The 27,597-nt window shown below is 35.5% G+C and overlaps 1 protein-coding gene and 1 long non-coding RNA gene across 18 annotated transcripts in view; one reads left to right on the top strand and one right to left on the bottom strand.

Annotated features, from left to right (window-relative positions):
* Positions 1 to 27,597, top strand: part of TRDN (triadin) — a 246,932-nt gene that overhangs the window by 137,037 nt on the left and 82,298 nt on the right. For 12 of the 17 annotated variants that reach the window (XM_082757682.1, XM_082757677.1, XM_082757685.1 and 9 more), the window contains 5 exons: positions 5,204 to 5,239; positions 8,288 to 8,341; positions 21,353 to 21,385; positions 21,489 to 21,521; positions 22,750 to 22,809. In XM_082757682.1, the coding sequence (XP_082613808.1) occupies positions 5,204 to 5,239; positions 8,288 to 8,341; positions 21,353 to 21,385; positions 21,489 to 21,521; positions 22,750 to 22,809 (216 nt within the window). The remainder of the gene's footprint in view (positions 1 to 5,203; positions 5,240 to 8,287; positions 8,342 to 21,352; positions 21,386 to 21,488; positions 21,522 to 22,749; positions 22,810 to 27,597) is intronic. The other 5 variants (XM_082757679.1, XM_082757673.1, XM_082757683.1 and 2 more) reach the window with 2 other exon arrangements.
* LOC309876860 lies at positions 285 to 27,597 on the bottom strand. Its single transcript, XR_014317264.1, has 3 exons — positions 27,422 to 27,597; positions 26,517 to 26,677; positions 285 to 433 (listed from the first exon to the last, which is right to left on the bottom strand). It is a non-coding gene; the product is annotated as an uncharacterized lncRNA (long non-coding RNA).

Here is a 27,597-nt window from a genome sequence, read left to right as displayed (position 1 = left end):
GGGCTGTCCAGGGAAGTGGTGGAGTCACCATCCCTGGAGGTCTTTAAAAATGTTTAGATGTAGAGCTTAATGATATGGTTTAGTGGAGGACTTGTTTGTGTTAGGTCAGAGGTTGGACTCGATGATCTTGAGGTCTCTTCCAACCTAGACAATTCTGTGATTCTGTGATTCTGTGATTCTGTGATTTTTCTGTTCTTTTTGTTTTCCTACTTTTTATGACAAAACTAATTGAATACCTCAGTCAAAATAAATGGTAAGAAACCAACAAGGACAAATTTCTGGGAGTTTTATTAGAAACGTTCTTTGAGTCAGCTCGTCACATTGTGTGAGGTATTTTCATCACAAAACTCATTTTCTGTGGGTCTTTGTAGACCATTAGCCAACAAATGTGGTTTGAATAAGTGAACATCGCACTGAAGGATTTGATCATCACCTAAAAGAGAGAAGATAGATGGTCAGTGCCAAGTGAGGTTTAGGAAGAGAATTCCTCCTTCAGTAACTGCTTAGCATTTTAAATTTCTCTTTAGTTTTTCATTCAGTGAAACACGTTTTTTAGAGGTATATAGTAATTCCCAGGTTTTGGTGCTTAGCCCAGATCAGGCTAGGAGTCCTTGCATCCTGAACCTTACCTGCTGGATTACACAATGTTTGATTACGATATCATGTACTGTTTAATTCAGACACCGTGGTTGCTAACAGATGTTGAAATTAGTTTCTGTTTGTAAATGTGATATTACTGTCACATTTGTAAGTTTCTGAAGAGAAAAGTTGGTTTATATACAAGAAAAAAATAATGTTTGTAATTAGGGGTTCTAGATGCTTTTTTAAATAGTGCAGCATTAGCAATGCTATCAGAATATTGTCCCTGGAATATTCATCTGAATAACACCTTTAATCTAGGATTTTTATATGAGTGAGAGATATTTATATGAGTGAGAGATATTTTTATAGGAGAAAAAGCAGATAAATCCTTCAAGAGAATGCAATTTGAGACCCATTTATTTCCCAGAAATAATGTTTATATATAGAAATGATAGGCTGTATGTAGCTGTTGAAGATCTGCTATTCCTAAATGTACAATGGACATTGTATTACAAATCTATTGCTAAAATAATAATAATAATAATAATTTTGAAACCTAGCTCTATAATTCACATCAGAGCAATGTCTGAAATACTTCGTTTTGGAAATCTGTTTAAACTCAAACTACCACATTCTGAAGCAGAGCACTGGGGCATCCTTCTCTAATGGCTTATTATGAACCTCCTAGGGACTCAATGGCATGAAAGACGCTGTATGAGCTTAGAGGGATTTTTTTTTCTTGCCCTGTTTGTAGTTTAGATGTCTTTTGTAGTTACTGTGTACTGATAGTTTACTTCAAAAGAATGCTGATCGAGGCCTGAGGAAAAGATCGAGCTATGTGCTAAAAAGAGGTGAAAGAATAAAGTGCTGCTTTGCTGTTTCACTGATACATCTATCCTAGCTGCCAGATGCTTATTCCTAGTTTGAATTCAAAATTGATCCTTTTAACCTGTACAGATAAGAACAGTCAGATCATTTATTTATTTATTTATTTATTTATTTATTTATTATTATTATTAATTTTAAATACTTTACTGTTCTATAATCTTTTTCAAGATCCAGTAAAAGAAAAATCCCCCTAAGAGGGGACCTTGTACAATCGTTTTTGCTTTTTGAGAACACGTACCAAAATATAACTGTCTTCAAATAATTCCTGAAAATAGCTACAAAAAGGAAAGGGTGTTTCATAGTCTTACAAATGATTTTGTTAGCTATAACGTTAAAGCCAGTTACAGGTGCTTTCAAAAAAGCTTGTGGTTAGGATTGTCAGAGATACCCAGTAGTTTTGGATCTCTCAGTATCTGGGTGATCTATATAAGCCTTTTAAGAAGACCAAAAAATATTAAGAATATTAAGAATTTTAAGAATACCAAACAGGTTCTCAGCAACTCCTGAAAAATTGCATGCTTTGAATTTGGGAACCAAAATATCAGAAGGGTCAGATTTTGAAGTCTCATCTGCTATAGTAAGTCCCAACAGCCTATTGGGACTTACTATTGGGTATTTTATTGATTCACATTGTTGTAGAAGTGGGGTTATTTTGGAGAAGAAAAAAAGAATCCCTTCTGATGGATATCAAACAGTTCTGTCACCGATACCAAGGAAGCTACAGTGCCTTTAACTACACTGCCGGTCAAGGCTGCTAGAGTGCCCAGACTGCTGTTCATGCGTTATATTAGTCTTAATGATGTTGCACAGCTTCCAAGACTTGTACACATCATTCTTATATCACACATTTGCCTTTACAGTTGCAAGACATTCAGAGTAAAGTTTTAAAAAGAAAAGAGTTCTGGCAATTTTTGCAAGTTCTGGCCATTATGCTTCCTAGGATGATTGGCAAAGATGTATTTAGGATAATGTTTATATGACGCCAAGGAGTGGTGTTTAACAAAAGTTAACTTTTTTTCTGGAAATTCCTCTTAATTAACATGGAAAACAGAACCACGGATTGGCTAGCAAAAAAGGCCAGAAAGATTTTGTTGTTGCTACTGATTTTAAGAAAAAGTTATAATGACTATGGAAACATAATGTAATATAAGCTTCTTTCCCCAATAACTTACACATTATTATAATTTAAAAGTTAAAACCAAGACCTTTGCAAAGTAAAATCAAATAAGGTAAAATGCTCTTAGATTTTAATTGCACTAATATAACTCATAATTCAATTATTTTTTTCAGTATTATTTTCCTTTGAGTTGTTTAGTTACCTCTTGTTTGTGACTTATAATAAGCAACTGCATTTTGGGACTTTGGAAGTCATGATCAGTTTTGTCTCCTGTAAGATCAATCAATTATTCAGTTCTCTTTAATTAATTCATTTATTTTGTTCAAGCATGAGACACCTAGATGTAAGTGTTATATACCTTTGGAAGAATCTACTTGGTTTAAGGTCTTACTAAACATCCTCTACATTCCATCTTACTTGCATAAGTATGGCTTTAGAAATCTAACTTCAGGCACTTTGCCTTAAAAAAAAAAAAATAGCTTAAGAATAAAAATATTCACTTGTTCATATAATCAAATGTTATTGTGATCATCTATTGATAATTTTTCAAAATTTTCAGCTCTTTAAAAGGATTTTCTTACTGGACAGGTTGTTCAGATATTTACTGAGAATTTACTATATGTTGATGTTGTGTACATGTATTTCCAAGAATTTACTATATGTTGTATATTTCAGATGATGGAAATACACACAGATTCTTTTAACATAAATTATGACTATAAAATGTATTTAAAATGTTGTCCTAATATATGTCTTCTATTAAAAAAAAAAAAAAAAAAAAAAAAAAAGAGCTTGGTGAGCTTGAGGGCTTTATTTAGATCCCACTTGTTAGTATAAATGATACTGTCAATTTATTTATTTTTTTATAGCCTCCAGCAACAGAAGATTATTGTGATAAATGATTCATATCACTGCAATATACACCTTTTTAAATTTCCATATCTGGCTACTAATAGGCACTTCTTGAAGGCTTCAATAGGCTCCTTAGCCAGATAACATGGCTGAAAGCTGCTTCACGATTAATTTCATCTAAATGTAGTAATTATCATACTTTGAAGTAATGCCTGCAAAACATGCTTTCATAGAGAGTTAGTGGAAGCCAAGGATTAACCTAGAAACATTTCAGTTCAGAGCAGCATATCACCCAAACAGATATGTGTTTTCCCCTGAATTTTTCAAGACTCTTTATTAGACTACTTGGCAGTCATTTGCATTACCTTATCTCATATCAACATTTCCACAGCAATTTAGAAAGCTGTGAAACTGATGCAACTTTGTATTATTATTGATAATGGGATAGTCTTGGTTTTGAAAGCTACTTATTTTGGCAGCTTCTGCCCTGAAGTATTTCTTCTATTAGTGTTTAAAGGCACAGTTAATTTATCATTCATAAATTGTGGACATACACATTATCCTGCCTATATTCTAGGCACCCTGTAAATTATTAGAGAGGATGTTCATTTTTTCATGGGTTCCTAAGGTGGTAACTTCTACCATTATTCATCTCTGCTTCCTGTCCTATAGGACCTCCATGAGCAGTGTTTTAGCTGTACAAATAAGACTAGTGAAAGAATATGTAAGGTCTTTAATATGATTATAAAAGTAGCACACTTTTGTACCCAGATAAAATTCCTGAGGTAAAATAGCACCAACCACTAGAGTGGAGAGTTATCATTGAATATTTCTGCCCACTTGCACCTACTTGGTAAGGATTCCAAATGTCCTCTCAGCCATCAAAAAAAAAGTTCTACAAAAGAACAGCAGTGCCACTGTCACTGAAGATGGGACCAAATAGCTCATTTAATAGCTCTGTTTAGCCATGTTGCATTTTGCTATAGCTGACTTATTTTAACTTTTTTAAAAACAGGGACAGATTTTGCCTATTCTTATGTGTTCCACACATAGGACTGAGTTACTTCAGGTTCATAAGTTATTTCATGTTTGCCCAGTTTTGTTAACAGTCATACATGTTCTCTTTTTTAAATGTAATGTAATATAAAAGAAAAGTATTAGCTTGAATTTTAACTGGGAAAATTTTGAAGTATCAGGGATCTTTCCTCTAGGCTGGACTGGAGAGATATCTCAGATTCTTCTCTCTCTTCTCTTTAAATGTAAAGATGCCATCTGTTATGGCATTTAGGAAATATATGGCAGCTAGAGTTTTGGGTAGGTGTTGTGTGGAGCTGTCCAAACTAGGTGTCAATTGTATGGTTGTCAACAATTGTAGAGAGACCAGACTGAATAGTGTTTTTCATTGCTTGACTTTATCCTTAGGTTTCTAGGGCATCTTGCCTTACATTTCTGCAACCTGAGAATGTACACATGGTGAGCAACCATGGTTAAGCTAGTACATGTAAGCCATGGTAACTCAACCATATGTTGAATCTGACAGATAACTATATTGAAATTAAACATAAATGTCCACATTCATATATGTTTTGTTGCATTTACACTTACATGCAAATTGGTGTAATTTCATCATGAAACAGAAAATAAATGATTCACCACATCATTCAAATGCACTTTGCAACAATAAAGTACGTACTGCAGTTCTCTGTCTACCTATATACTTTCTACCTGTGTTTTTATGCATTTTTTTTTCTTTTTACCTTACAGATAAAAAAGAAGCTGCTGTGTCCAAAGAACTCAAAAGTAAGATGTTACTGTGCAATAGGTTATGATGTCTTTTACATGTCATATAGTTTCAAACAGCATGTTTCAGTAATCCACAGTAATAGTTACTGAAATGTTGAAAACACAAAGAATAAAGTAGCTACACCATTTATAATTGAAAAATGACATGTTTAGACTTCATCTGCCTCCTACACTCTAAATCCATTCTTATGCTACTTCTAATTCTACACTCCTCTTTGTGACTGACAGTTTTGCCTTCCTTGTTTTCTATCACTGTCTTCAAAAACAAAGGTTTCATAGGGAAGAAAATGTCAAATGAGGTCTCAGCTGAATGTGCTCTCAGTGGCAGCAAGTTGGGTAAATGAACTCAAAGTCCAATGTGCTGGAGGACCATCAGATTTATTTTTGTAAATTGCAAAAGCATGGCCTTGCCTATCTAGTTACCACATATGCAGACAGGAAGACTTCTGAGGCAGAAGAGAGGTAGGAGCTGGGCTGTTCTGAATAAATAACCTCCACACGGAAAAAAAAAAAAAAAAAAAAAAAAGAGTTTTGAGAACATTTTGCTATTGACAAGAGTATTAAGAGTATTGTTACACCTTTTTCTTCTGCGATTGTAAGCATCAACTGTAATCTGTAATTGTAAGCATCAATGCCTCAATATAGTAATAATAGTATGATGTAGTTACACTGGAAAAATTTCATTTGCTCAGATCTCTTGTTAAAGTACAATATGCAAAAATGTTCAGACAACTATGGGGCTTTGCAATCTCATTCAAATATATGACTAAAGAATACACTGACTCCAGGGACCATATATGATCTTTCCCAGACTGCATGGCAGAAGAATCCCCTGCCATCCTCATTTTCAGCTGAAACTTATTCACATAAAGATGTAGTCATTAGCACTGAAATAGTTTGTGAATAATGAACTATGGACATATTGTAATGAGTCCAGAGGAGAGCCACAAAGATGATCAAAGGGCTGGAGCACACCTCCTAGGAAGACAGGTTGAAGGATTTGGGGTTGTTTAGCTTAGAGAAGTAAAGGCTCCAGGGAAACCTTATAGTGGCCTTCCAGCACTTAAAGGGGATGTACAGGAAAACTGGGTAGGGACTCTTTGTTAGGCAGTGTAGTGATAGGACAAGGCTTTAAACTAAAAAAGGGAGAGATTTAGATTGTGTCCATGAGGGTAGTGAGGCACTGGCACAGGTTGCCCAGAGGAAATGTGGATTCACCATCCCTGGAAATGTTTAAGGCCAGGCTGGATGGGGCTTTGGGTGATCTGGTCTAGTGGGATGTGTCCCTGCACTTGGCAGGGGGTTGGAATTAGATTATCTTTAAGGTCCCCTTGAGCCCAAACCATTCTGTGATTCTATGTTTCTATGATTCTAGAATTAACTAAATAGCATACACTTAAAAAATAAAAAAAAAAAATCCTCGTCTAATTTGTTTCACAAATGTTATGAAACTGAAAATATAGTCTTGTTGGCCAGCAAGCTCTGTCTGAGAGCTCAGAAGGGAATTCATGCAGGATTCCTGCAGTTCTGTATTCAAGTTCAAGTCTATCTTGTCATTTGTAAAATATGTGTGTTGGATATCCTACTGCTTTTACGGGAACAGGCACTCAGGAAAGCAATGCTAAGGAGACTTCTCCAACGTCTTCTACATACTTCTTGAAGGACTGATGAGCACCCCAAGTAATTACAATGCTGTGATAATAACTAAGTTAGGGTATAATTATTTGCTACAGACTTTTAAATGGATGGAATCAAAACAATCCTACACATGCAAAACTATATTTTGTTTTCATTATGTTTCACAAGACAATCTGATGCATCTTTCATAAACTTTTCAAAAGACTGGAGGGTAAGAACTTGAAATTACATTCCTGATATAGACATATTCTTTTTCTTTGTAATAACACAGTGACAGATGTGAAGGATTAACTAACATTTTTTTGGCACTCTGTAATTCAGGTTGTGATTAAAATGATTAATTATTTCCTCTCACAGTATGGAAATATGAGTTATAAGTTAGAGGACCTTCTAGCTGATATAAAAATCCATTATGAAAGTCGCTGGTATTTAACTTATGGAAATGTGTTAGATTATCCTGGTTTAAGTACAGCCTGTATTAACAGCTCCCACAGATAAAAAGGATTAACTAAACACTAGTAAAGAGTAAATAAATCCTGAAGGCTATTTAGGTTCTTCTACCCAGGGCTTCTTCTTCTCCAAGTCTGCTCAGGGGATGCAGATGCTCTTCATTTGGAACCTCATTCCACAAGGAAATGTTCTACCTCAATGAAGAGAGAATGGTGCAGACGTTTCACAAAAAAAGAAAATAAAAGCTACATCTAAAAAGCCAGAGAGGCCCTGTTTCTCTGCAAGGAGAAACAGAGAACCAAGCAGTTATTCTTCAAAGTGCAGAACCAAACATGGATTTGTTTCCCACGTGTTCCCCCATTCCTCAAAATGGAGAGAGATTCCTGGTATAGCCATGTCTGTGCGGATGTACTTTCCAAAAGTAGACCAATTCTCACTTTTTTCATCATGGAGAGATTTAGACTGGGGGGAAAGGATACCACTCTGAGTAGCTGTGACAACCCAAGAGAAGCCACTGCAGAAATGATAGATACCAGCTGCCATAGGCTGGTTCAGGACTTTTTACTGTCACAGCTGCAAGATCAAAGGTGAAGGCTCCCAGTCCATAGCTGCTGCCTATGTGGGAAGGCCCTGCCCAAACCCCTCAATACCTGCTTCACTCTGCTTTGACAGCGGGTATGGAAAAACTAAGTGGAACAAGCTAAAATAAGGGATTCAGTTTCTTATGGCAATTGTATACTAGTCTTGTGGTTAGCCATTTTGTTGATGTGTTTGAGTTAAATGAAAGCAGCTCAGCTCCCTTCTCTTTGGATAATCTCTTTGTCTGGTTCTTCAATGAAAAAAATTGCTACAGGCTGATTTACCTCAATGGAAGACCTCCCTTACATTTCTGTTTTTTAAGATATAACACTATAGTAATTGATTTGTTTTGTTTTGTTTTGTTTGTTTGTTTTTCAGAGCCAGCAAAATACCCTGCAGCTAATCCATCCACCAAAAAGGCAGTAATACCAGGTAAAGGAATAAAATATATTTCTTTCAGGGTATTTCTTGTATTCTTGAACCAGTTTATTGCATCATAGCACCATCTGCTGGATTATACAAAAGCCACTCTTTGAAGGGTGTTCAGTGGTGGTGATTTTTTGTTTGGTTGTTTTGTTTTGTTTTTGCCTTTGTTCATGATCTGCATGTCAATTATTTGCTAAGAACAATTGAATTTTGCAGAATTTTGATAATCTCTAAAATTATCATTGCTTCTTGTCCTCTCATAGCAGTTGTAAGAGGGCATTTTGGGTCACTCTGAAAATTCGGGTTCTTCAGAGTGCTGGTCCCACAGCAGGTTTTACAAAACTGGAATTCTAAGAAAATAAGCTTAAATTTGCACTGAAAAGACAGACAAATATTTTTAAACAAAGTAATAGCACAAATTCATATCAAATTCAAAATAGATTGTAAAAAGTACCACCTTTTATTGATTTCTTTTCTGTTCTGCTTCACAATCATCTTTAAAAAATTCACAAAGTAAATCTGCTAAATTTAATGATACTGAGTCTAATGAATAACAATCTACATATTCAGAACATTCATTGTTTTACCAGGTTTCAAATTAACTATTAAAAACCAGAAATGATTCATAAGTGAAAATGTGATAGCTATAAAACTGTGATATTCTTTTAACCTAAAGTAGGACAGCTGATGTTGCAACAGGTTCAGTCAATGTTACAACAAGTTCTGTGTTGCTGAACTGTTCTTGGTATTGGCATCACAGATATGCGCTGTATGGGCACTGTCCCCGTGGAAAGCCCACTCTCCCTGTTTCTTGCCTCCAGCCTTCAGCTGCTTCCATTGCATGTGGCTATATAAATTTATGTGGATATGTGGTGTCATCCTTTTTTTTTTTTTTTTTTTCAACTATTCTCTAGCTGTCTTTCTCTGGTTCAGACCTTTTTCAGTGATCTACCTCACAGATCACTTCCACTGAATAAGGGAATAACAACTTGTATCAGCAGGGGAGACTGGGAACTGGCCAAGGGTCAATGCCAGCCAGTAACATCTTAAATTGCCTCTACCTCAAAGGGACTTGTAGCCTTGAATTGCAGTCAATATAGGTAAGCATAGGGCATAATATACAGCAGTTAACTGTGCAGCTGACCTAAGAAGTGCCATTTCCCCACAGATGCTCCCAGTGTCTGCTTTCTGTGTTTGTTTGACACCGTGTTCAGTTGTGCTAACACAACTGGGAGAATAGTGTAAATCACATCACTGCCGTGGGCTGGAATTAAAAAATGTCCTAGAAATGTGTGTATGTGGCAAGGTGTTTAGACTGCATCACTTCACTAAATTTGGATTAACAAACTTTAATACCCATGTACATGATAATTTCTTAAAGCATCTTTGTTGCCAAAGTGTGTTGTATAGCTAGACCCTTAGATGTCCCGACACTAAATTGCAGATATCATTATGTTAGAACCATATGCTCCTAATTAATTCATTCCACCTGCTTGCCTCCAATATTTGTGTTCATTTTTGAAAAATATTTCAATGAGTCTGTTTGTTGGCAAGAATGGTGATAACAGTAATGTATTTAAGATAAAGAAAAGAAGAAAAATTGGTATGGCTTTTATGGAAAAATAAAATGGGTTTGTCTGTTCTAACACATTTCTAAATATCTAGTTTGTCTTAAAAATGGTAAAAAGCAGTAGACTATTGGCTTCTATTTTATGCTTCCCCTCATCAAATAGCACAGTTCTCTGAAAATCAATTTACCCCCAGAATAACTCACCATAGCGAAATATTAAATACGCTTGTTTGGCAACAACATAGCTAGACTGCTGCCTATTAGTACACTAAATTAAATACATTATCCAATTTCATATTTCATTTTCTTCCACATATCTTATTACATCACAAGCTGTACCCTAGAATGCCTAACGCTGAAGGTTTATTCCTATTAACAGACTGAACAGACTGAGAGCACAGCTGGTCATCTTCCACTGCTTCTACACCACATATGTTCTTGGTCTTAAAGTCACTGGTAAAGAAATCCCTGCCTAATACATAATGAACTATTTTTACCTCCATATGATTATATGGAGAAAGCAGAGAAAATTACTGTAGATAATTGAAGTCTATGACAGCTTCTGAGTCTGGAAATTGGTGGCTGCCATAGGAAACCAACCTTAATGAATATCTGTTACCAGATTTTCAAAGTGCATATTTTCAGATGTACTTTTATCTAACTGGAAAAATTTCCTCTCTGATGCTCGTCTGAAGATGGAAACCAAAGCACTTGTCTTTAAAGAGAAGTGTAATAGATTCACAGGTATATACAGGTATATGCAAGTTCTGAAGGGAGAAAGACTGCTGAAGAGGTGTTGAAGATTTTTCATCATGCTAGCCTTCTCCAGTTACTGTCTTTTGATATCCCCATCCAAACCCTGCTCCTCTCATTTCCCCAGCTGTGCTGGCAGGACAAGTCTGAGAGTGACCCCACCTTACAAAACACCTGTCTAGCATTCCTCCTTTGTGGAAGGGCACAGGTTTCTTTCACATGATTTCTTAGACCATCCCATGTGCACTGTGCCAATCTCTGAAGACCAGGCAGCTCCTGAGCTTCTCAGAGTCTGACATGTAAGTGCTGAGCACCTGCCACATCCCACTGGTGGGGAATTTTGATCCTCTGGAGAAAGTGGAAAGAGCTCCCACACCATGCTGTGTGTCTCCCTCTGCAGTTATCACTAACATATGGCCAGGTGAGTGGTCCAGGTGTCAGCAGTGGCTCATAGATGCATGGCAGCCTGATAGATCTGCTTTGGCACCAGGAGGAAAGCAAGTACAGGAAAGTGCCAAGGAGGGAAGGGAGTATGTGAAACAGGCTCAGTCCATGCAGGAAGCTTTTTGGTATGTTTGGGTTCCCCAACAGGCATAGAGCATCAAAGCCACCAAGCCCCATGTGTTTCCTTAGATAGGGTCAGGACTGTGAACAGTTCATCTGTGAGTGCCTTCACTGAAACCAACAAAGGTTACTTATAACTTTGTGCGCATTCTCTAAGCACTGGTGACAGTACTTTTCCCTCATGATTTGCTTGATTTAAAAATCACACTCAACTCTTTTCAACAATGTAAAAAATTAAATCCTAATTGCAATTCAGAATTTCCCTGGAATGGTCTTGCAATTTTTAATTTAATTTTATAGTATAATTAACAGATTTTGTAGTGTCACTTAATCGTCTAATTCCTGATTTTTAATGCCTAATTTTTCCCATTTTCCTCTCCACACACATTAAAAATAAATAAATAGAAAAGAAAAGAAAAGAAAAGAAAAGAAAAGAAAAGAAAAGAAAAGAAAAGAAAAGAAAAGAAAAGAAAAGAAAAGAAAAGAAAAGAAAAGAAAAGAAAAGAAAAAGTAAATTTCATTCATTACTCCCTTTGGGTTTGTAATAGAAACTCTTTTTGACCACCATTTCCCCTGAAAATCGATGAATGTATTTTGGACTCAGAAAGAAAAAAATAAGTATGACAGATGAAAGGTCTATTTTAACTGCTCAGATGTCAGCTGCATCCAATCTCTCAAACCTACTTTGTCAGTTGTACTAGAATTATTATTATTTTATCATGTCTCTGATTTTTTTTCACTGGTAAGAAGGAGTTAGGAAAAAAAATATATATATAAAATTCCTTATGAATCCCAGAAGAGTTTCCTTTTTGGTCCTGGTTAGCATAATTCTTCCACTCTCCCAACTTAACTTTTGGGGTATTTAAATATTATATCGTCTCTCTGTTATTTGGTTTCTGTCTGGTTTTAAAGGTTACAGGCTTGGGTGTCTTTTCACATTAGGTAGAAATTATCATCTCTCCAGTCCTCAGTAACCTGCAGAAGCTGGGGTTTGGTCCTCACCTATTTGTCCCAGTGAGTCTCCACTGGCATTAGTGAAGCCTAGCAGCTGACTCTTCTCCTGGTCTGCCAGGAATTCATTATACCCCCAGCAGCTAATACTTTGCTGCTATAGTGGTCCGTCACTCAACATTTTTTCAATATCCATGGAAATATATTAGGTGGGTGTAGATAAATAACATAAATCATTTTAGCCTACTAACATTTTCATCCCATCTCAAGCCTAAGAAGCCATTGCAGACTAAAAGGTCTTATATAGCCCACTGGATCATGTAAGCCGGATCATTATCCAACTCTTAATGGGAATGGAAAAATGAATTCTTGACATATGCTGCAATAAGGGAAGAATATTCTAGTGTTAGAAGATTTCACTTTAATACTTTGTATTCTTCATATACAAGATTTATTTAAGTGGAGCAAGAAATAGCTTATCTTACACTAAGCTTTCTGATCTGAAATCCAGTTTTTATCCTCTAGTTTTTTAAAATTTCTTGATCTAGAATACAGGATATTTTTGCTAGTTTTGCTAGAATGATGAGATGCCCAGTCTCATAGCCTGGCTGTTGCATTTATACATTCCTTACAATATACTGCATTTCATTATCAGATATTGTTAAATAATTTCCTATACTTCTGTTCACACCAGAGTTAACCATGAATACATGTGTACTTTAATAATAATAATAATTAATAGTAATAATAATAGTAATAGTAATAATAATAATAATAATAATAATAATAATAATAATAATAATAATAATAATAATAATAATAATAATAATAATAATAATAATAAATAATAATGATAATAATAAACTTGTTTCTTTGGCTATTACCAGATATTATTAAATGTTACAGTCTAGTTTTTGCAATGCTACAAGGTACTGTTGTATTGCTAAAACTAAAATGGCATTACTTTAAGAGCAAGGCAGGGGGAGCAAGTTAACTACAAAACAAGAAATGGGTTGGTTCTTTAATACACGAAAGTTACCAATAGTTAGAAGAGTCAAAATAAAACGCCATTTAAAAACAATTGAGAGGTAAAAGGATTAAGTGACCACTGTTTATGGAAAAGGGCATTTTAAGGAATTTTGTTCTGTGGCTGGCAAGATTTAATAGCCCTGAAGCTTTTTCATGATTAATTGCTCTTTCAGCAAGAATTGGGCCCAATTTCAAAGCATCTAGTATGTCTTTCAATCTCTTCTGAGTCAACAAAGCATTTAAGTACATGCTAAAGCTGTGTTGAATCCAGACTATCACATACACTGCATATGATTACCTTCTCAGATGTTTATCTTTGGGAAGTGGTACCACCTTTGCTTTGCTAGGAAGGGAATAAATTGGCCTCATCTTGCCCATTGAGGCCATTATGAAAATGACACTTAATTTACAAAGGAGCAGGAGTGAAGTCAAAAGAGGTGATGTGAACTCAAGTTTTCAGTACCATATGTGATTGTATTACATATACAATTTATAACATTCTTGAATGTAACAGTGCTGTATTTCTAGTGATACAAGTAGACAGAAAGTAGAAACACAATATACTTCACTGTGATGTTTCTTAGGTATGATTTTTCTCATGTCATACAGGTCTGAATCAACTACAGACTTGAATGTTTCTGTATTAAAAAGTTGCCACCTAGTATCGAAAGTACAAAGCAATCTACTATCAATCTGCAGTACCGCTTTATTCTGCAGAGTGACACAATCTGATGAGTTTTCTCTCGTTTAACAGCTGATTGGAATGCACAAATTTGGAGATTTACATATTTCAAAAATAGTGGTTGCTGATTTTATTTCATGTGTGTGCTAGACTGATCTCAGCATTTTAACAACTGTCAGATCTACACACTTCTAACACCTTCTGTTGATGTCCTCCTACATAGAATATCCTGAGTTGGAAGGGACCCACAAGGATCATCAATATGACACCATCTCTGTAGATATCCTCTAAAGAAGTTGCATGTCCTAGTTACAAAAATATTTAACCACATGCATGACCTTTGACTCATACTTTGAGAGCAAATACACCAAAGCTTTTGCTCACTGCTTCCTTCTACCCTTCTCTTTTGAGACAGTTGACATCAGTCCCCAGCTCTGAGTCAGGCACTACCATTACAGCGCCTGTTCAAAATTCATTAACTCTGAATTACATGTATTCTTTTAGGATTTTGATGCATTACTTTTTAGGATCCACTTGTTTTCTTAATGAATTAACTAATCTAATCTACATATTGCTTGCCTAATGACAGGCAAAATCTTAAACTAGAATTTCCTTCAAAGTTTTCTTTCTCTTCTAAAATATTCTCTTATTTTCAGTGGGTTACAGAGCTTGAAGCAGAAGTAATTCCCTTATTCCCTTGTCACAGGAAGATGCAGTATGAGTTATGACCACCCTCCCTGGGTATAGTTTTCTCATAAATCAATTACAAAGTCATTTGACTCTTTTTTTCTTTTTTTTTTTTTTTTAACCTCAGAATGAGAGGAGGTTGGGAAAAATTGAATTACTTTCATTGTGTTGCCTGTTGTTCCACTTTGAGCAGTTCCACCTAGAATAACAATAGAGATGCCTCCCTAGAAGTGCTCCTGGTTCAAACAGATGTAGTTCAACACAGGATTTCTCTAAATCCAATTGTCCCTCTAATTATTGAGAATTGACCGGAAATATTTATGCCTGAGCAGCTTAGTCATCTTAGTCCTCAAAAGGTTCAAAGTATCCCTCAGATCTCTATTTAAATGAAATACAGTCCAAGGTTTATCTTTGGCAGACATGAACTCTATGTCTGTGCTTAAAGATTCACATCATGTTTTTAAATTATTTTTTTTTTGCCTAGATGCTCATGCCAGAACTCCTGAGACTAGTGAAGTTAATTTGTTCCTAAATCAAGTTGTGCTACTGAGGGGCATTAAGAACTGATCTCTTCACAGGGACTCTGTTCATAACATACAAGCATTTCAGAAAATGAGTGCTATTTGTGGGTGATACACCAGTTCTGAACGTAGGCAGTTCCCTAGCCAGCATTGTAGGATTAGCCTAATTTTCTTTTTAAGAATTGTGAATCAGAAAGAGTTTTATTCCAATGGGAAATTAGGCACTGTTGTCTATGAATACATCCAGACTGTGCACTAGTTATGCTAATTCTGCTGGGAAACTACAAGACCCACACCTTCCCCTTGCCACATGACAAAAGTGATGCATGTTTTCCTAGGAGTGATCAAATATATTCTATATTTACATAAGTGTGCACTTCAAATGTGCTGACTTAAGCAACCAAATTCTTTGCACGTGATTTCCATCCTCAGGGAATGTTTTTCCTTCAACTGAGAGATTTGCCAGGTTGTCAAGACAGACATCGGAAATCTGAATTCTTTCCACAACTTTCTTATGATGTTGATTCCTCTTAATTATCCTAACTTTTGCAGAAACTAACAGAGCATTTTAGACTCCAGTGAGGTAAATTATCCATCTCCCTTCTGAGAGTCATCTTCATCTTTAGGCTTCAGTACGGAAGCCTTGTGGAATAAAAATGGGGTTTGTGTGTTTTTTGTTTGTTTTGTTGTTGTTGTTGTTGTTGTTGTTGTTTGTTTGGTTGGTTTGGTTTGTTTGTTTGTTTTCTCTGGATTAATAAACTGGATATTCTAAAAGAATAGAATGATAGGCTTTCTTCTGACTATCGGAGGACCTCCTCAATTTCAAAGAAGGATCTGAAAACTGAGAATGATCAACCCTCTCAATAACCCTATCTCCTAAGGTAGGGGCAGTACTCAAGTGCATTTTGATAATTTCTTTTTTTTTTTTTCTTCTTTTTTTTTCTTTCTTTTTTTTTTTTTTTCCATCTACCTTGCTGATGAATAAGAAAAGGTTCTCTAGACTTGAATGAATGTTTCTAGACATCTTTATTCAAACATGTCCACATAACACAGAGGATCCTATACTACTAGTCTTATTCTAACTTCAAGATTTTTTGTTTGTTTGTTTATGTATACCTTTTTAGGAAAACACAGTTTGTTTTCATAGAGGGGTTTTCCCTAAAACACCAAGGTATAACCAGCTGAGCCTCTTCTCCATGACAACTTTGACAGCAAAACTGTTGTATGGTGATGTCGAAGGATCTTGAAAGCATCTAACTTGCTTTTGATGAAGACTGACCAAATCAGCTGAAATTTAAGGACTTTGGTCAATTTGTCTATCCTAATACTAGCTTCCTCACTGAGCTTCAGTCATACAGTCAGTTCACTATCTTTATCAATCAAAATGTACGGTGGCAGTGGATTTGGCAGTGATCCAGTCAGAGAAGCAGCAGTCAAATGCAGGAAAATGAGTACTTCTGGGGAACAACTTGAAAAATCAGGTTTGATACAAAACTTTCTCATGTGGATTATCTCAGGTTGAATAACATGACAGCTCATGTTGCAAGCTTTCCCTTCAACAGAGGAGACTAAAGGGACCTTTTCTGCTTATGTTCTCAATATTCTTAACAAAAGACTATCTTGCAGAGCTTTAGCACCCTATCTCAGTTGGTTTTAATTAACCAGCGTTGTAAAGGTCTAAGAGGGAAAATGACAGGCACATAGCCTATAAAACCAAGATTACAAGACTGTAAGACTAACTTCCTACTCTCTAAGGATTTAGTATTCAAGACACTGCATAGAACATAACAAAAGCAGTCTTTAACTAGATTCATCAAAATAATTGTGGCAAAATTAAAAGTACAGAAAATGCCTTTTTCTGCGGCTACTGAGTGCAATCAGTATTGTTTATCTGACATGTGGCATATACCACAGAACAACAAATCCATTTGAAATGCCATTTATTTAAATATTTTCCCAATTTGTGTATTTCCAAATTCAGTTTTTATTTTTCTGAACACTTCTTGGATATATGTGAATTAGAACATAATACAAGTGCAAGCACACACACACACACACCTGTGCACACAGATATACAGATCAGAATGGGATGTCAATAGTTCTCTCCTGACAGATGGCAGAAGGTCACAGTTCGTGACTGTCCATCATCGTACTGAAGATTAAAGTGTACCACAGCAAACATGCCAATCTACATGCTTTTCAGCACTGTTGGCACTCCAGGGAAGAGTGTGACTTGGAGAAAAGATGAGCAAAATCAAGTTCAGGTTCTCTTCTCTCTTCCACCTGCTCCAGCAGTATCTAGGAGTGTGTCACCAAAAACACATTATATGGTTTTAAGAGCAAGTTATACACCATTTTTCATAAATCGGAAAAACCTTTTCTTGAAAGCATCAGAGCTTATTTGATGGTGAAATATCAAAGTAAATCCAATCTTAATTCCATGCATGGTAAGAATATATTTTGTTACAGAAGAACTTTCCTGAACGAAAACATGTAAAGTCTTTCTCTCTCCCTCTCTCACACATGCACACACACACCCACACATCTTTACAGATAAGAACAACAAATGTCATGGCAAATATTTAATGTGCCTACAGTTGGCAATATCCCTTCATGTGTCATATTAACTACTTGTTAGCAAATAAATAAATAATAAAAAGACATTTAAATCAAGCAATGGTGATGTGAGGCAAAAAGGAAAGACAAAGATCTAGACCTGAACTGTCCTGTAGTTTATGGCTCGTGCAATGAAAGATTTCAGTTCATTCTATTAAAATACCATAGGAGGCATTACCTGAAATTTCATATCATCTCAGATTTCCACTGAAGTGCTTGATGTCAAGTTCTATTAGTTATTAATTTTTTTTGAAAGGATGCTATTTCAAATTGCTTCTGGAAGCAAAACTCATATAAAAGAAGCTCTGTGGAACATCCTTAACTTTTACAGTTTAACAAACAGGAAACAAAGCTAAATAAATAAAAAATATTATACTTTGCAAAAATGCTTGCTGAATGTTTTTAATGTTATACTGTTCCCTGATCTCATGAGAGCTGACAGATCTTAGAATGAGAGGGAAAAATAATTGCCTCAGAATCACTAAAGCCATAATTACGTTTCCTTTAGTTTCCAGGAAGCAGTCCTGAGCAAAAGAAAAACAGAAAACCCCACGAAACCAATCAAAACTCTCATTTCACAGGATGAGTCCTAAAATATCTGAATGAAATTGGATACTCTGAAGAGCACTTGGGCTACACAAAACCAAAGCTGCAGCTGTTGTTATGATTAAGCTCTTTGAGTCAGACAACCCCCTGAGTCCCAAAATTCTGTCCTCACACTTTTTGCTGTTTCCTTGGCTTGGATTGCCACCCAAGCTAGGATGCCATCATAAAAATATAAGATTTATCCAGGTAATAAACTATTTAAAGCCAGCCCACTCTCTGTCTCCACTTATCCTTATTGCTGGAAGAATCACATTTCTGGCTTATTGCTTGGACCACATCAACCTGCTGCTTGACCATCTCCACTGAATCTCATGTCATATATACAATGTGATTGTAAATAATCAGTAATAGTCTATATTATGTACATTATGTAATAAACACATTAAAATGTTCTTTATATAACTATGCTAAAGTTGTGTCCCTGATTTCAGAAAACTAATTGTTGTGCTTTAAAGTGCAGAAAAAATTGCTTATGCAATTGTCATGAAATTCCAGCAACATTTTTTGTAAAATGGTAAAAATTATAATCCTTTGTTGTTGTTTTTTTGTTTTACAGAGCTCAAAACAAAACTATTTAGAAGCTACATTTTGCTTTAATAACTATATATATAAATTGGCACTTCAGATAGATTTTAAAACAGAAAAAAAAATAATATTTCATTACAGATAGAACTACATGCATTGCTTGATACAACTTACTAGGAGTAGAAGTATGGAGTAATGACAAACTTTGTCTAAAAACTTAGCAGTTGTAGTTTTTTCATATTTTGGGTTATCACGCATTTTCAAATATCAATTATTTTCATAGATCTGCATAGTATTTCTTTTAGATATGCACAGCATTTTATATTAATACTGCTTATAAAATAATATTTAATGTGGATACTATTCATATTACTATGACCAATATTAATATATTGGTCAATATATTTCATTTTCTACTGAGAAAAATTATCCCTTTTTGCTTATTCAGTTCAAGAATAAATCAAATTTAAGGACAGGTTTGATTTTAGTGAGGGTACAGCATACAGAATCACTTTGAATATGGAACTTTGTATCTTGATTCTAGACTTCAAGTTGTTAAGGTACTAATATTCTTTAATTTTATACTAGAGTATTTATACAACTATTTTTCATAATAAACATAGAGAAAATATAGTCATCCTATAGAAGGAAGTGATGAGCATGCAAAAATGCTCCTTTATGCAAGAATGTATTTAATAGAAGCGGCTGTTAATCTTTTTATCAGTCAGCTTAAATGTTCTTGAATGTAGGTAATGTCCCTGTGTAAATCAAACTGACACACTGGAGTTTTTACATATACTGTGTAAAAGCATGTGCAGACATCATCTTTGGATTTCAAAAGCTGATCTATTATTTTTGATATTATGAACATTGCCCATGCCTGGTAGATGATGTTGAGTTTCTGAGAGACAAGTTCAATATTTTCCTCTTCCCTTTGGATGGCTGCCTACTCCTCTAAAAGTGTTCTGAAACAAATCCTGGCAAGATGAAAAGAGCTCTTACAGAAATTCCTATCAAAAATTTGTAAATCCCAGTCATGGTTTACCAGAGGGGTACAGGTAGGCAAAGCTTTTCAGTTTCAGGCCCCAGACCCTTTAGTAATCAGCTTCTGTTGGCCACAGCTCCCTTCACATTGCGTATTCATGTAAAAGAGTCCATACCCCCTCCTTATGTACCATGGTTATAAAGCTGCAGCAGCTGTATGAGATGTTCTGCTTAGTCTCCAGTCTCTGTGACAAAAGGCAAGGAGCATGTCACAGATGTCTGCAGAGACACATACGGCTGGTTCACAGGCCTCAATTTAGTCTGCCATGAAGTAAAACTGCAGATATTTTAACCTGCATTACTACTAGAGTTCCCTTTAGCATCTTATGATGTAGGTTAAATCCTTTGATGTCTGATATTAGCAGTTATCCTGATCCTGTTTCCACATTGTGAAAATCACTGGGGATAAAGTGACTTATGTTAACTATAAAGGTTTTATTTTGATGTGCAGGAAGATAGAGAAAGGCTCACCTGAACTGACCCCCCAAAGCAATGTGCCACATCCAGAATCCACTAGTAACAGGTTTTTGAAGTTTTTTTGAGGAAGTTCACGGATGATACCAAATTGAGTGGAGCTGTTGACTCCTTTGAGGGTGGATGAGGTCTTGCAAAGAAATCTGAACAATTTAGAAAGCAGGGCAACTACTGACAATATGAAGCTTAACAAGAGCAAGTGCCAGATTCTGCACCTGGGAAGGGGCAACCCTGGTTATACGTATAAACTGGGTGATGAGGCGCTGGGGAGCAGCCCTGCAGAAAGGCATTTGGGGATTTTGATCAACAGCAAGCTGAACATGAACAAGCAGTGTGCCTTGGTAGCCAGGAGGGCCAACTATATCCTGGGGTACATCAGGCACGGCATTGCCAGCTGCTCTGCGCTGATGGATCCTCACCTTCAGTCATGTGTGTAGTTTTGAGTGCTGCAGTATAAGAAAGACATAAACTGCTAGAGAGAGTCCAAAGGAGGGCAACAAATGGGGTAAACAGTCTAGAGAGCAAGATACATGAGGCACAGCTGAAGTCACTTGGTTTGTTCAGCCTGGAGGAGAATGAGGGAAGGCCTCATGGCAGCCTGCAGCTTCCTCATGAGCTCTGCTCTCTGGTGACCAGCGATAGGACCTGAGGGAATGGCTTGAAGTTGCAACAGGGGAGTTTCAGACTGGGTATCAGGAGAAGGTTCTTCACCGATAGGGTGGTCAGGCACTGGAACAGGCTCCCCAGGAAAGGGGTCATGGCACTGAACCTGCTGGAGTCCAAGAACTGTTTGGACAACAATCAGACATATGGTCTGACTTTCTGGGTGGTCCTCTGGGGACCCAGGAGTTGCACTCAGTGATCCATGAGGGTTCCTTACAACTCAGATATTCTGTGATTCTATGATTCTAACATGAAAGTGATTGTCCAGCTCAAGTAAAGAAGAAATTATAAAAAGAGGAAAGTGTGCTTGAATTTTTTTTTTTCCTTTTCAGAAACACACAGGAAAGAAAAAATGGTGGATACTGGTAAATATTATCCTTTTTTTATCTTATTTTTCAGCTGTCCCAATGTTTTAAAATAATCTTTGTTGTAAGTAAATATTTGGGTTTTGTTTGCTTGCTTTTACAGCCAAAACAGCAAAGAAAGAATCAAAAGTACATGGTAAGACCTGCAAAGAACAGTAATTTCTCATTTATCTGTTTTCATTTTAAGTTAAGACAGGATTAGGTAAAGGGAGAAGAGAAGCTAAGCCAGGGATAAAGATTTGTTGGTTTACTCAAATTTACTTGAGCAAATGACTGTGGAGCAGCCATGCAGCTATTTTGCCTTCTGGAACAATGATCTTATCAAATGTACATGAGAACGATGGTGAGTTTGTTTTATTTCAGCTTTTAACGGTTTGTCTTTTCAGGGAGGAAGGGGCCTTGCTTGGAGATCACAGTAAACTGATAGAGAGCAAAACACAAAATAGGAACTTGAGCATTTGGAAGGGAGGAAAGAAGTAGGTTGTTTTGGTTTGGTTTTATTTCAAATATCTATGCCCACATATTTTATTCCTGTAGCTAGGTGCTGTTATTTCTGACAGGAATCTACTTCTCAAGTTTAACCAAATTTGGAAGAGCATAAAGATTTTAAACTCCTTTTACAGACAAGCTTGATGACTCACTCATCTGATGACTCTATTTTCTTAGATACAGATTCTGAGCAAAAAATACAGTAGACAGTCAATATACTAGAAAAAAAAAAAAAAAATCCCTCCTCTTCTACAGCCTAAAAACCTGACACAATGCATCAAAATGAGGATATCAATAATGAGAAACAGAAGTGTGGTAGCTTAATTCATTTCAATCCAATTATGAAGAATAATAAACAAATGAAACTGAAAGACACATGTTCAAGCAATACTTCTGAAAATGGATCTTCCCCTGTACCAATACAAGCATGGTTCTTTTTCCTAAGTTATGCCTTGAGTTTTCAACAGACTCAGAGAAAATACTCTTAACTTCTCAGGATAACTGAGATTAACAAAATGAGATTTCTGTTGCATATCCTCCACCGATGTTTTACTTTGCAACCTGTTTTTCCTCCTTCTCTTATTACCTGAAAATAGCAAAGCTAGTGAAACCGTATCTATACCACCTGACCTTGTTTTCCATCGCTTTTAAGCTACAGGTTTATTAGTCGTCTGCTATAAGACTATCCAAACAAGCAACATACGTATGCCTCAGTTTTTCTCTGCATAAAAACTAATGAATGAACAGTAGTTCAACAGTAGTTCAGCCTACTCTGTGAAAATAGGTAGCACATTGACCAAGGGATGAATATGTTAGGATATTCTGTCCTATTCTATAAAATTGATTCTAACAGGACTTTTATACATTTGCAAAAGTTATTCCCTGGAATACTTTCTTGTATTTTACAGCATCTGTGGAAACTCTGAAGTCAAAAGGTGGGTAACTTTTTTTGTTTTTAAAATTAAATTGGAAGAATGCTGGTGTTTAGTCTGTTCTTTATGAAAATGTTTCTTGTGACAAAACTGCTAGCAGGTATGACTTATGTAAAATAAAGTGACCTTTTACATATTAATGAGTCCTTTCTTGCAGCAACTGAAAGGCCCCTTAAAAAAAAAAAAAAAAAAAAAAAAAAAAAAAAAAAAGATCTTTTTTCAAGTTATCCATGGACTGACAAACTACAATTCTCCAGCTTTACCAAATGCATTTTCTAACCTTAACTCAAGCCATAAGTGTTTTTGTTTGTTTGTTTGTTGTTTGTGAAGGGCAGAAAAGACAAGTAATCAATCTTTTATAGAGATGTGACACAAAGTAGTATCTCTCTTTTTGCCAGTCCAGCTGCAGCACAAAACCAGTGACTGAAGCAGTTATATTTACCAAGTCTAGGAATTTTTATGGAGAGGTTCAGCTTTTGCGTTGCTTTCATGCAAGAACTGCCAATGGGAGAGGGTGGAAGATATGGGGGCAGAACTTTCTTCACCATCTGTTCCTTCCCTGAAGGCACAGGGCACTGGGACTGTTCAGAAACCTCAAGGTCTTAAATTCCATCTGAGCAAATATTAGGTTGTTCGTGTTAGTGTCTGAATTTTTACGTATACACAGTCTAAGATATTAACTCTGAATCTTTAAGAACATTACAGGTACCAGTCATATCTTAGAAACAAGTGGAAAAGCACTTCACTTGGAAACAAGTGAAAGCACTTCACTTGGAGTTCATACACTACTGTATTTATTCACATCAAAGACCACCTTGCTTTGCAAACATTCCTATTGAAACAATAACACTACTTTCATCAACTGCTCAGACTTGTGAATAGTTTCCAAATCTGTCTGCCAAAAGTCAAAGGCAGAGAAATGAGAAATATTAGTTTTTAACACACTGCTGTCACTCAATCATCCTCTTTTATTTTAGAGTTCATTTCCAAAGAACTCATTGGAAACCAATATAGTGTTCTGCAGTATGAGGAAGGGTTGTAGAATCACAGTCTTGGAGATTAATGTAAGGAAATCAAAGCTGATGCAGCATTCCCTTTATTGGATGTTTTTAAGCTCCCTGCTTCATGGGCTAAATTCATAATGCTGTCATTGCTATGCAGCTAATTGTATTGAGCAAAACAGAAAAAAAAAATAATTTAGACACTGCTTTCTTTGTACTCCCGCCAGATAAAAGGGAAAACTGGTGAGGGGAAAAAAAATGTATTTTGTGTGCATCTTTTCCACTTTCAGCAAATTCTAGACTGCAAAATCTGAAAATAAAAGTAGTCTTGCTGCTACGGGTGACTGAATAGAGCTTTTACCAATTCCTTGAAGCCTCTGAGCAAATCTTTTTTGAAACATTATTATTTCTTCTGTAACACTGTACTGTGCATTCAATGACAATATTTCAACAACTATGAACCCATTTCTGCCAAACCTGTGGGTTAAAAAAAAAAAATAGTGAAATGTTTATTTCTTGCAGAATTAAGTTCATTTCTGCAAACTTGAAGTTTTCCTTGGCCACTGCTGGGAAATTGGCCTTTAGAAAATGTTATTCTCACTGACTATATTTACCCTTTTATTAAGAGCTATTTTCTTTGGGTCTTTTGTGAATTATAATTAACAGGATCTTTGAAACAACAGAGACTTTATCCATATGTTTGGTTGCAGTGAGTGGTCTCAAGTTTTTCCACTGAATAGCATATTTCATACTTTTTTAGATGAGAAGCAAGCATTTGTAAATGCAATTTGTCTTCATCGTGTCACCAGTATTTTGAAGAATAGAAGAGAATCCTGAATTATAAATCTTGAACTAAGGGGCACTAGAAATAAAACAAAATTCACAATTCACTAAAAACAAATGGAAATTCTATGTTTCTATCATAGCAGACAAGAATTGTTCTGTTTTTTTCTGCTGTCAAATTAGTGGTTTCACAACTGAAAATGTTGATCTTAGTTTTATCATAGGATCAGATTAATGTTGAACCCAAAATTCTTCTCTTGTATTTAAGTTAATAACAATTTTGTTTTAATTAGTTACCAAACCCTGTTAATCAGAAACAGCTGATGTTAGCTCTAGAATAATTGTTTATTTCTGAAAAAAAAATAAATTATTAATAAGTCATTTAATTTAACATTTTGTTGCTGATTTTGAAACTCAAGCATAGCCTGAGTTTCTGAGAAAAATGATGTTTGTGTTGAAATGTTATAGCTGTTATTGCCTCTTAGTAAGAATCACACAGGAATGCTGCTGTTTTCATCTAATTTTAATTTTTTACAATGACAGACAAATTCTAGCATTCTTCAGTAGCTATACCTTTCACTAAGTCTGAACAAGACCATTGCTTTTTAGTCTCTATTCATTTGTTATTTATTGCTGCTCTTTACTGAGTTGTTTTCCTTTTTTTTTTTTTCTCCTGACATTAATGCATTTAGAGTCAGTAGCTCTGTAGTTGCAGTGTAGTTTTGAATATTATAGCTGTTGGCTAATATTGACATTTTTAAGCATATTTATGGAAGGAAAACCATCTTTGCCTGAAAACAAGTGAGGTTTTTGATATAATTCTCTTCTTATGTAATTAAATTAAGAATAATATGACATGGAAGAAGGTCTTTACCATTCCCACTACCTTGTATTTCTGAAAAACTATCAAGCTTATAGGAAGCTTATAGGAAGTTTTTTTTGCATTCCTTCCAAAAAGGTTTTGTAATGTCTTTATAATAGGGAATTTTTTCATTTCTCCATGCAACAGAACAGTTCCTAAATCATAATAGACACTTTCTAGGTTCATGATTGCTTGATGTTTGTGAAGTCATGACGAGGAGCTCCTGCCTCTGATGTCACAGTTCAGAGAGTTTTGCCTCCACTCAATGTTTTATTTTAGTTTTCCTTCACATTGAACAAACATCTCAAAACAGCTTTAAAATCAGTGGCACTTTGGAATACATATTTCTGATATAGGTTCTAGTTATGAAAACTCCCTGTTTTGGGATAAAGATAGTCGTACAAATTTGATTGTAGCCTATAACTATTAAAGATGCAGAAATATTTCACTGTTGGACTGGTCTCCTGGAAAATAATATAATAATACTTGCTAAGTTCTTTCTTTTTTGTTTCCAAAGAGCTTATGATGGAATCAGTGGAACAATTATCATACAAACCAAGTTGATGCACATTATGCCAACTTACTATGGATTTTGTTGTGAAAAGACAAAATATAAAGGGAGTCCAGATGCCATGTAATTCATCTATTTCTTTAACTATAACTTGCTGAATAGATGGATTCCTGGCAAATTTATACTTTTGCTTTTGCTTTCACATGCATCTTTTTTTATTATTAGTTCAAGTAGTTAATTATTTATTTTATGCCTGATGTTCTCCTTCTGAGAAGATTATTCTAATTCCATGTTACTTAGGTGATACAGCTAAAGGATCAGCTTTTCATGTAGGGAGTGCCTGCAAAGGGACAGATTTTACAGAGATGATCTTTCAGGATGCCACTCAGAAGTGTCATAATCTTGAAAATGCTTAGTAAAAGGGATAAAATCTTTAGCTACTTAGAAAACTTGTCCATGTTCTAATACAAATGAAACAAAACCTTCATTGAAGTGTTATTCCAAAACTGATTCTACGTGTATTTATAACAACTGTTAAAGTGACACCGATTACCTTGATAATAAAAGACCTCTCAGCATCACTGAAGCAGCTCACACCTCTGTTCTCAAAAAGCTGAGTGAATAAAGTGATGTTCTTATTCTTCTTCCAAGTATTACTCTTCCATGTCCAGATGATGCTATGTGCCAGTTCCCAACAGCAACTGAAGTGCTAATCTATCATAGCAATTTATTTAGAAATGCTTATAGAAGCATTACAGCATTATTGAATGCACTGATTGACAGAATACTATTAATAGTACAAGTTGTTATTTTTAAATATTAGCTACAAGGTTGCTCAAGACTGACTGGTTCTCTCATCATAGCTGTACTCTTTGTATACCACCTCCACACAATTTTGATGACTCTAAATACCTGTTCATCTCAGAAATTTGTATTGCTCTTCTAGGTTGATATTCAGTGTCTAGAAAATATTTTCAGTTTTTATTCCGTCAGTCTTCTGGTTTTCAGAAATTGAACAAACCAAAACTGCTTTCTTTTAGCTAAAATGACTAACATGTTTTGGAGAAAACAACTGTTCTCAAGAATTCATTATATTCTTATCATTGCTGCTGAAAATACATTTTGGAGTGCATATGGGTCTAAGTGCCCCTTTTTCTTTCTTTTTTTTTTTTTTTTTTTTTCATATTAAAATAAGCTTATTCTTTAATATTTGACAGTTTCAGCAAAATTATTAAAAGCCCTGTGCTCACAGTGGCAGGGCTCAAAGCCCAGATTCACCTAAGCATGTAGGTATCTAATTTATTTCTGATTTAAGTAGCCTGGCTAATCTGGGCCTAAGTAACCTAGATGTTAATAGAAGAGATCTACAATAAATATTAACTAACCTTGTTCCTCTTTGCTGTTCTGTATGTCTAATGACTGACACGTTAGGTACTTGAATAGAAAAGGAGTACTCACTTTTTTTTTTCTATGGATCATCAGTCAGTCATCCTTTCTATTCAGACTTGACTTTCAGGCAAACTGAAGATTACTTTCTATAAAATAAGTTACCTGAGTGTCCTGGTTTCAGTTTTACAGAGAAGTAACTGAGGTGCAATATTTCACTGTTTACATGGAGCTTGCTCACAAACACA

This window comes from Aythya marila (assembly GCF_965140915.1).
Source record: "Aythya marila genome assembly, chromosome: 3".
Lineage (NCBI taxonomy): Eukaryota > Metazoa > Chordata > Aves > Anseriformes > Anatidae > Aythya > Aythya marila.
Note: the sequence above shows the minus strand (reverse complement) of the source record. Positions and strands in the feature narration are given on the sequence as shown.